The 10,614-nt window shown below is 37.1% G+C and overlaps 1 protein-coding gene across 1 annotated transcript in view; it reads left to right on the forward strand.

Annotated features, from left to right (window-relative positions):
• The window catches only part of ALS2 (alsin Rho guanine nucleotide exchange factor ALS2), a 90,726-nt gene that overhangs the window by 30,868 nt on the left and 49,244 nt on the right, over window positions 1–10,614 (forward strand). The window contains 6 exon segments of the mRNA XM_078147559.1: window positions 382–732; window positions 735–1,220; window positions 1,223–1,326; window positions 5,332–5,692; window positions 7,867–8,035; window positions 10,355–10,451. Coding sequence (XP_078003685.1) covers window positions 382–732; window positions 735–1,220; window positions 1,223–1,326; window positions 5,332–5,692; window positions 7,867–8,035; window positions 10,355–10,451 — 1,568 coding nt within the window.

Below are 10,614 nucleotides of genomic sequence, written 5' to 3' on the forward strand. Positions count from 1 at the left end.
CCAGGGTTGTTGTAAGGATCCATTGAGAACCTATATACAGCACTTTGCAAACCTTTAAGTGCTGTGTAAATGCAAGCTGTTGTTGGTGTTATTATTAATTTGTTATCTTGAATCTTGAGAAGATTTCTCTTCTTAATTTCTTTTAACATGCAACATCTTTTGCCATTTTGCAAAAATTCTAACTATAGCTCAGGATGTTTAAGGTGTTGTCTTTTATTAAAAATGAATGAACGTAGAATACAGATTGTATATTAGTGTATGATACACTGCTCGTGAGAATGAAAGAAATAAAAGTCCATCTACACTGGGAGGGAAGTGAGAGAGTTTGCGTATATATTACAGTATTAGTTAATTTCATTATCCTCTAATGTTTTGTTTCAGGTGGTGAAGTCTACAGCTTTGGAAACCTTCCCTGGAGAACAGAACCAGGAGAAATCTGTCCAAGGAGTCCTCTTCTAGAAAATGCTTTGGTTGGACAGCATGTTATTACTGTGGCAACAGGGAGCTTTCACAGTGGAGCAGTAACAGAGAATGGCATAGTGTACATGTGGGGGCAGAATTCTGCCGGCCAGTGTGCTGTTGCTAACCAGCACTGTGTACCAGAACCAACACCCATCAGTATTTCTGACTCTGAGACAAGCCCATTGTTATCAGTCAGGATTTTGCAGTTGGCATGTGGAGAAGAACACACCTTGGCACTCTCAATAAGCAGAGAAATATGGGCATGGGGTACAGGTGTCAGTTGGGTCTTATCACTACTACTTTCCCAGTGACAAAACCACAAAAAGTCGAGCATCTCGCTGGACGAGTAGTGCTACAAGTGGCCTGTGGTGATTCCCACAGCTTAGCACTTGTGCAGTGCCTCCCATCACAGGACGTAAAGCCAGTCCCAGAAAGATGCAACCACTGCAGCCAGCTCCTGATTACTATGACTGACAAAGAAGACCATGTGATCATTTCTGATAGTCATTGCTGTCCATTAGGTGTGGCACTATCAGATGCCCAGGCTGAGAGTCATGATAGCATCACTCCTTCCACAGGGGAGAGGCTGGAAAGCAAACATTTCTCTGAAAGCGAGGGAGAGGAGAAGACTCTTAGAGAAAATGGCTTGTCTGTTGCTTCTGAAGGGGATGTTGCAAATATACAGTCAGTGAATGTTGAGGCCACCCACCCTGAACAAGAGATCCCTGGAACCACAGGCATTTCCATTTTGGGAAATGTGCATTATTCCCTGACAACCATGTAGAGAAAGAACATTTGCAGAAGTTGTCAGATGATCCATTACAAGGACATCCCGAGACAAGTGGCGATGCAGAGGTAGCACAGGTACCTGCAGGTTTTGTGGTAAATTTTAACTGTTAATTTAGATTTGACTACTTCAGATTAAAATTCAATCTCAAAAAGTAAGAAGCCACCACATTGTTTTTCAGTCTCAGTAGCCAAATCTACTAAGTGAGAAAAGGAATATAGATTAATTTGAATTCAATTGTTATATTTAGTTCTAGGCATCTTAATGTACACTTTTACAGATATATTGGATTTCATTCAGCAGTTCTTTATTAAGTGCCTACTGTGTGCAGAGCAGTGCTTAGAGTTGTTTGAGCTAACAATTTCCCATTTTCTTCCTATCTTGTTTTTATGTTCAAGATACTAGATTTTGTCTACTGTTGCTAATATTACCCAACATGACTACCTGTACACATAGGAGTAGTACCTGTACAAGAAGTAATATTCTTTTTTTGTTATAGGTCAGTCTCCAGAAACCATCTTAGGACCATTTCAGTCTTTGTGAGGCTTTCTTTTGAAATACTTTTCCATACTATCTTCCTTATTTTGAGAAGGGAAGAGAAGCATTGGGTTCTGATAACATAATTTTGTCCCTTTCATCTAACAAGAACTGAAACATGCAGAAAGTTAATTATACGTTCTCTTTTACTTTAGTAGAAGTAATGAATAACAATAGCATGATAAGAAAACAAAAATACTCAAACCCCAGCTTATAAACTTTTAGCCTTTTAGATAGAACTGTGTATGAAATTCTCCACTCTTTCAGATTTTTGAAACTGTAGACTTTTTATCCATTCCTCCTTTGTTCCTGTTTATCTAATATTCTAGTAAGAAAATAACTTAGAATTTTCTCAGAAATAGTCATTAATGTACAATCTGCCTGTTGAGCCTTTTAAATTCTAGATAAGAATTTTGAAGTTCAGATAAGTTCTTTGGAGAAAACGCACTTTAAAAATTTAACACAAAATCCCACATTTTTAGTGCCTCAAAACAATTTCTTCACAACAACTCTCTGAGGTAAATATAGTGCAAATAATATTTACCCCATTTTCCAGATGAGAACATCAAGGATCATAAATGTTAAGACTTTCCTTGGATTTGAGTGACAGGATTTAGCATACATCTCCTTATTCTAAGACCAGTGCTCTCTGCAGTATGCTATGTTGCCTCTAAAAAATGAGATTAAAATGATAAAGTTTAACAGGAATGTACTTAGGAAGTTCCTGAATTTTGTGACTGTGAAATTGTCTAATTTGACTTTTCTCTGGAATGATAATTTTCAAAATCCCAGTATACAGGCGGTTCATAATTAAAATGTCATTGTTCACAGTTTATTTTTTATGGCAACCTTGCAACAATTAAATTTTGTTTTCCTTTGGTTTTATTATTCATGTAAAATAGCTTCCCTTGATTATAGTTTGGTTATAATGTAGAGACAACGTAAATTCAGACCCTAACTCTGACACTATCTAGTATGCTAGTACCAGAAGCCTTGTTTAGGTTAGTTAGTGGTCCTAGTGACTTTGTTTTTCAGTAAACAAATGTATTTGGCAAGTCACTTTACCTTACTAGGTCTCAGTTTTCTCCTCTGAAAAAATGTGTGGGTTGTCCTTTGAGGTCCCTTCCAGGTTTTCCACTTTTTTCCAGTGTCTGTTATGAAGTCATATGAATTTTTGAATTCACAACTTAAAATTATATATAAATAGTTCACTAGGAATTTATATTATTCAGGAAAGTAATTCCTTTCTTGATTACTGCCCCAGAAAACTGAGGTTATATATATTTGGCTTCTTATGAAGTGATCCTCCTCCTCACTGTTAAACTTGATTATTTTTGCTTTGAAACAGTTAAAATTGTGTTCTTCACCAGAGTTGCCATTTATTTTTAGTCAGATTAAAGAGAAGGGGCCACTTTGCCAGACTGTTTGAGGTGAAAGTAAGATTTTCTAACGATACTTACTCCCCCTTCCCCTACCCCCGCCCCCATCTCATAGCTGCTTCCTAAATATGATTTTACTTTTCCATCATAAAAGCATTTATGAACTTTCGTCTGAAGAGTTGCCTAATTTTCACCAAAGAAGTAATTTGTCTATAGGTATAGAATATTTTAGAATCCATCATCAACTTTTGTGGTAATTCATTTTATTAGAGAGTAGTTTTGGTTTTTGGTTTGGTTTTTTTTGAAGCATAGTGTCATAAAAATATAGGAAGCAGACACCTCCATTTTTTCCTCAGGTTTCCTACTTGGATATTTACAATAAGTGACTTTGCTGATCTAAGTTACAAATTTCTTTTGCTCTACTCAGTGAAATGAGACAAGCATATTTATCTTCAGTGAAATTTCTCCTTCAGGAGCCTTAAAATAAATTTCCACCTAATGGCCAAGCACCCTTTCTTTTTTTTTTTTTTAAGAGAAAAAGGCAAAGGAAATTATGGAGTCCATGATTTTCAGGATCTTTTGGAAAATAGGAAGTAGGCTTTTTCACATGTTATCCCTGCTGATAAAACCAAAAACCTTATTTGAGTTCAGTTAATGGTCCTATGACTTTCCTTTTCAGTAAACAAATGTATTTGGCAACTTGTAGGAGAAAATTTCAAATGATCTTATGAGTGGACTAATGTTGGTTTCTAAATGTTTAATTATTAACCTGTCACATGTAAGGAATAGGAGCACAGGTAATGATTTGTTTTTATTTATTCAGCTTACTCAACCAGCTCCTGATAAATAATATATGTATTGCCTCATATCCTTAAGTTTAAGTCATTCTGTTGTTTCACCAAAAGCTGAGAGGTGATATAGGTTAACCTCTTTTTTCTAGCATATGTATGTCATGTTTTAATTTCTGCTTATTAAACTTTTAAAAATATTCTTTTCCTTAAAATAAAAATTTTCAGATACATCTTTAAAACAGCCTTCAAGGGAGCAGCTAGGTGGCACAGCAGATAGAGCACAGGCCCTGGATTCAGGAGGACCTGAGTTCAAATCCAGCCTCAGACACATAATGCTTACTAGCTGTGTGACCCTGGGCAAGTCACTTAACCCCATTGCTAGCCAAAAAAAAACAAGAAACAAATAAAACAGCCTTCATTAAATTTTTCCATTTCCTTATCCCTCTGAAGAAGTTGGAAGAACAAGTAGGTTTTCCGTCTACTGCCTTAAGTCAAGCCTGGTGGCGCACGCCCGTGATCCTTGCTGCTGGCATAGACTACAGCTGATGGATCACTTGTGTTTAGGAGTTGTGAACTGCAGTAAGACTAACATAGATCAGGTGTCCACGTTAGAATGGCACCAATATGGTGAGCCAGCAGGAGTTGTGCGGGCCACTAGGCTGCTTTTAAAGAGGGGCAAATTGACCCAGGTCATCAAACAGGAGGTCAGAGCTTCTGTGCCAGTCAACAGTGGATGAAGCCTGTGAATGGCTGCTGCAAATCTAGTGTAGGCAAGATGGGGAACATTCAGTTCCTCTCCCCTCCCTCCCTCCCTCCAAAAAAAAAAAAGACTGCCGTAATACTCATTCTTATTATTAGTTTTCTTTTTAAAAAATACTCTTCTTGTCCTTCAGTGACCAGTTGGGGTAGCAGTGTGGGTTTCTTCTTACCACTTGTCTGCTACTAAGAGGGAATTTTAAAAAACATAAGGATCCCCTCTCCCCAAAAAAGAAATACCGATCGGTAAACACATTTTCTTTTCTTTTTTTTTAAATTTGGTTAGGCAGTGGGGTTAAGTGACTTGCCCAGGGTCACACAGCTAGTAAGTGTTATGTGTCTGAGGCTGGATTTGAACTTAGGTCCTCCTGAATCCAGGGCTGGTGCTCTACCCAGTGTGCCACCTCGCTGCCCCCAGTAAACACATTTTCAAATGGTACAGGTTTCCACCAAGTCTTAAATTTCTGGTGAAGGCTACTATTAAGAGAGTAGACAGAGAGACCTCCTTTTATTTTGAATCCATCAAGAAGTATATACTTACTAATATTAAAGGTCATTCTCCTTTATGTTTTTGTGAAAGGGCTCATCTTTTTATGTTTTTTTTTTGCTGTGTTTTCAGCCTCTTACTGAAGAACCAAATCCCATTCTCCCCAGCCCACCAACCACAAGTACGTCTGCTCTAAACAGCTTAGTGGTTTCCTGTGCCTCGGCAGTTGGTGTGAGAGTAGCTGCTACATATGAAGCTGGAGCACTGTCTCTTAAGAAAGTAATGAACTTTTATAGTATAGCTCCTTGTGAAAGTGGACTTCAGTCAGGCAGTGGTGCTTCCTTGGGCCCAGAAGGACTTAAGGATAGCCGGGAAGAGCAGGTTAAACTGGAATCAATGCAAGGAAAGAAGAGTTCAAGTCTTGTGGATATTAGAGAAGAGGAATCTGAGGGAGTTAGTAGAAGGCTTTCTCTTCCTGGATTGTTATCACAAGGTAAGGCAATAGTCAGTTTCTAAGAGATGAGTTTTGGAAAGCCTTGGTGCTTCTAAACTTACCAGCTATATCCAACAAGACTTTACTTTTTATTAAAGAATGAAATGTTACACATAAATGAATTTTCCAGCTAAATGAAGCTCCACCTTTTTAGACACTAAAAATTGTTTTATCTGAATCATTTTGAATAGAAATCTTCTAAAATATATTATCTGGTTCCCTGCTGCTTTATTTTTATTTTTATTTTTTTATGAGGCAATTGGGGTTAAGTGACTTGCCCAGGGTCACACAGCTAGTAAGTGTTAAGTATTTGGTTTGAGGCCAGATATGAACTCAGGTCCTCCTGACTCCAGGGCCAGTGCTCTATCCACTGCACCACGTACCTGTCCCTCCCTGCTGCTTTAAACAGAGCAACTCTTTTTCATAGTCCAAGGTCGTTATGAATGTCATTATTTTCATTGTTCTGTAAAATAGCGATGGCTCCCTCCAGGACAATTGATTTGTATAAAGTTTTTAGTTTTGTGATAGATAGCCCTTGCCTCTCCAATATTAATTTCTTCTCACCTTTCCTCTATGATTCTTCTAATCAATTGTTGGCTGGGAAACCAGACAGCAAGATTGTTTGAATGGTGTGTAAAATAAGACAAAATACACCACGTGCTAAAACTCATGTACTTTTTTCCTGGAAAGGTCCCTCAGGTCCTCACTTAGTCTTTGAGGCACTGATTTTTTTTTTCTCCATCGCAAACACGTGCCATTTTGCTTATTTCTTGCTTCCTAAATGAATTTTAGGTATTTGAGGCTGCTATTTAAAGTGACCTTAGAATAAGTAAAATGTTACTGTACTTTATGTATAGATGGTTGCCCAGAAGCCTGAAGTATCCTTTCTCTTCAAGCTTTAATAACAGAAAATCTGAGCAGAGGAAATGATAAACCAGTTCATTCTTTTAGAATAATTGCTATACACTGTATTTTTAGCGTGTAGTAATATACATATACATGCAATTCACATCCTTTTCTAGTTGGGAATCTCTGGGTCATCTAGACTATTTTAGTCAAGGTCCAGAAATGATGTCTCTTGGATTATGTGCTGCTCTTTGTTGTCTGTCCTTGTTCCCCATTTCTCAGCAACTCTTTATCCTATATTGTTTGTGCCACTCCCCCCCCCCACCTCCGCCCTGTTTTTAGGTTCTGCTGGTTGTCAGTGATCCTAACCACCGCTCTGTGGTGTCAGCTGTATTTGTCACTACTGTCCTCACTTGCTGCTCCTGGCATCCTAAATCTATTCATCAGCAGCTTCCTGAGTGAGACAGGGAGCACGATGGGAAGCAGAATGTACAGAAAACTAGATCACTCTGTGTCCTTAGTGAAAGAAATGAGTAAGCTCCTACCATATGAAGTTATGTAGAACTTTTGACATCTGTACTAAAGCTCTTGAAGAGTAGCTCAGTGAATATAACTTTAAAATCTATATTTTCAACACATGCTTCATCTTTTAAAATGTGGCTACATATGAAAGTTTGGTAGTAATGGACCACTAGACCACTAGAAGGCCATTTTGAAGTGTAATGAGGCTAGATTTGACATTGAAAATCTCAAAAGAATTTAAATGTACCTTTTCAGTCTTCTAAAAAAAATTTTTTTAACCAGAAATCATATTTGTTTGAGAAAATATTGAGTAGGTCTACTTGACTAGCTTTGTAACTAGAGGGTGGATGGTAAAAGCCACCGGAATGACTTTTAATTTGTTGTACTCTCTGGTTGACCTCATGTTGACCAAATAAGTACCTACTGAGTGTCTTAAATCAACGTGTATAGTGACTTTTTTTTGTCGTCCTGTGTTCCTGATGATCCTCTCCCCTGCCACCCACCGAGTCAGTTATACTTTGTTCTCTTTCGTGTAAGATGGTTTAAGTTATCATCTGAATATTTTACCTGGGTGTCTCTTTTTTAAAAAGCAAATATAAAATCTTTGCTGTGCTTCCTATTTTTCTTTTCTCTAGAAATTCCTTAATTTTTCAAGACATCCAGGCAAATATTTGCATTTGATTCCTGGTCGAAAAAAGCTTGAAATTTTTTAGTTTTTTAAATAGAACAAAACCCATGAAATTTCTAATATGCTTCTTGGAAAATGGTTCATTGCAATGCTGTGTCATCCAATTTTATGTTCTTAGTTTCTCCCAGGCTCCTGAGAAAAGCTGCCCGGGCAAAAACAAGAACAGTGGTTTTGACACCTACATATAGCGGGGAAGCAGATGCACTCCTCCCTTCTTTAAGGACTGAAGTGTGGACTTGGGGGAAAGGAAAAGAAGGACAGCTAGGACATGGTGATGTTTTGCCTAGGTAAGGTTAAGATTTAACAACAAACATAGGGTTCAGTAAACATATTAATTCAGTTCAATAAACATTTACTCCATCTAGGTGTTTGTCACTGTGCCAGGCACTGACAGAGATACAAAGGTAAATTCCTTACCCTCAAAGAATTTGTATTTTAGTAATGGTTTGAATATACCTTCCTACACACTGAAATTAATTAGATTAAATAACTCCTCCTCCCTCTTTGTACTGTGTATCACTAAGTGTTTTGAAAAATATGTTTTAATTTAATTTTCCAGAACTTATCAGACTTGAGGACATTTCTGTAGAATTCTCTTTTTTTGTCTATGCAGGGATGCTGACATATTTTTAAACTGACTAAAACAAACTTAGAATAGAGGGTATGGGGTTGAGAGGGAATAGTAAAAATATTCCACCCAACTAATTTAAAATTTAAGAACAAGATATATCAACCAATAAGTGTTTATTAAGTGCTTATTATGTGACAGACATTGTGCTAAGGTATGGAGATAAAAATAAAAAGAAAAAAAGCAGTTGCTACCCTCAGATTACATTCTGATTTGAGGAAAAAACATATATAAATCAGTATATAAAGGATAGAATAGATGGAAGGTAGCCATAGGGGGGGAGGCACTAACAGAGCAGCTGTGGGGACCAGGAATGGCTTCCTGGAGAAAGTGGTTCTTGAGCTGAATTTTAAAGGAAGCCAGTGATGGGGCGGGGGGGGGGGGGGGGGGGGGGGGGGGGGGGGGGGGGGGGGGGGGGGGGGGGGAAGGTTTGGAGGTGATAAAGGAGAGCATTTTAACAATTCAGTGAAACAGCAAATTAAAAATGTACTTCAGTCCTATAGTGTGGCCAATTAAGGAAGACAGAGAATGGTAGACAAAGAGAAAAGGGGAAAATAGACAGAAATAACGAAAAAATTGGTACAGAAAGATATGTAGCTAGATACAGTCTTTTCATGGAGTAGTAACTCAGTCTTCCAAGATATTGCTGCTAATGGCTTTGAAAGCCATGCAGCATTTTCACAGCTATCGTATAAGTGGATTAATCTCTAAGTATTTGTCCATTGAGCTAAATGAAATTGAACTTTTTCCAACTTAAAAAAGTTTCATCAGCATGATAAAAGATCTCCCCGTGCCCTTAAATATGTTTCTAACAAAAAAGGATTTCATGTCCTTGTGTAGTTTCTTCTTTCTTTTTTTTTTTTTAATCTCAATGCTTATTCATATTGGTACATAGAAGTACTGAGTTGAAGATGCTATATCTTTTGGTAATCTTGAGCAGTTGAAATTTCTACCCCCAAAAAGCCAATAGATATTTGCAAAGTTGTTTGTTGATGATATAAATAAAGATATTAATTACAAAATTTCTTTCAATGGGGAAATTTGCCTATTAAAAGAAATTTTATTGATGATTTTTGTTTTCATATCATATTCATTCTGAGTATATCCTTCCTCTGCTCTATGGTCTATCCCAGTAGTTCTCAATGTCTTTTGTCCCATGAACCTTTTTCAACAGCAACAAAAAAATATGTTGTGAACCCCTTGGGGTAGAGGGCTGTGTATATACAAATATATTTGTAACATAACTGAGCAATTATTTACTGCTTAAGGCAGTAAGTTTGGCCCATCATCACAAACCTTCAAGGGGTTTGTGACCAACTTAATGGGAACCATTGCTCAATCCAGCAAGCTTTTCTTTCTATCAGATATTAACAAAGAAAAAAATTTAGCATCTGCTGTGTTTGACCACCTATGCTGCATTCTATACCTTTAATCTTAACTTTCCCTTTTTTGTGTTAATTCCATATTTGTATTAATTTCTGTATTTTATGGCAGTCTCCATATTTGTGTTATGTTGGTACTTATCAAATATTTCCTACAAAGTTTTTTTCCCCCAATTATCAGTTTCCCTTTGAATATTAGCTACATTGATTTTATTTGCCATTTTGTTTGATTAAAGAGAAAGGATAGGGAAACTTCTTACATGCCCAACCCTCTTCTCCTCCCCAATTTGCATCTCCTTTTTATAATTAAGAGTGTGTATTTTAGTGTGAATTGTATCTTGTTTTAAATTACCGGCATTAGTTACCTGCTGACTAACCAAACACAAAGTTAATCATTTCACTGAACATCTTATGACATTACTTTGTGGTTTTGAGAAAATGTTTAGTGCTTTAGCTGTTTGACCCTTCAGTATTTTTTTTTCAAATAGTCTGTTTCCTTGAACTGTTATTCTGGTATTTGAGATAGGCTAGGAGTCTGCTTTTCATTTGGTTCTTCCTCAGTGTAACTCTTAAAATTGTTTTTTGTGGTTTTCCAGGCTTCAACCATTATGTGTAAAATGTCTAGATGGTAAAGAAGTAATTCAACTGGCAGCTGGTGGTCATCATTCCCTTGCTCTCACTGCTAAATCCCAGGTGTGAGAATAATTATTATATGCTAATTTCATTTGAAGGATTAGATTTGAGCCATTGACATAGAAAATCTCTAGGGCTTTGGCATGTTTCCTTTATTTTCCAGAAAGGTTGGCTGTGCAGGAGGCTGTCCATATGTTCTCCAGAAAGAAGGAGAAAGATTATA

This window comes from Phascolarctos cinereus, unplaced genomic scaffold (assembly GCF_003287225.1).
Source record: "Phascolarctos cinereus isolate Bilbo 61053 unplaced genomic scaffold, phaCin_HiC Scaffold_7;HRSCAF=346, whole genome shotgun sequence".
Lineage (NCBI taxonomy): Eukaryota > Metazoa > Chordata > Mammalia > Diprotodontia > Phascolarctidae > Phascolarctos > Phascolarctos cinereus.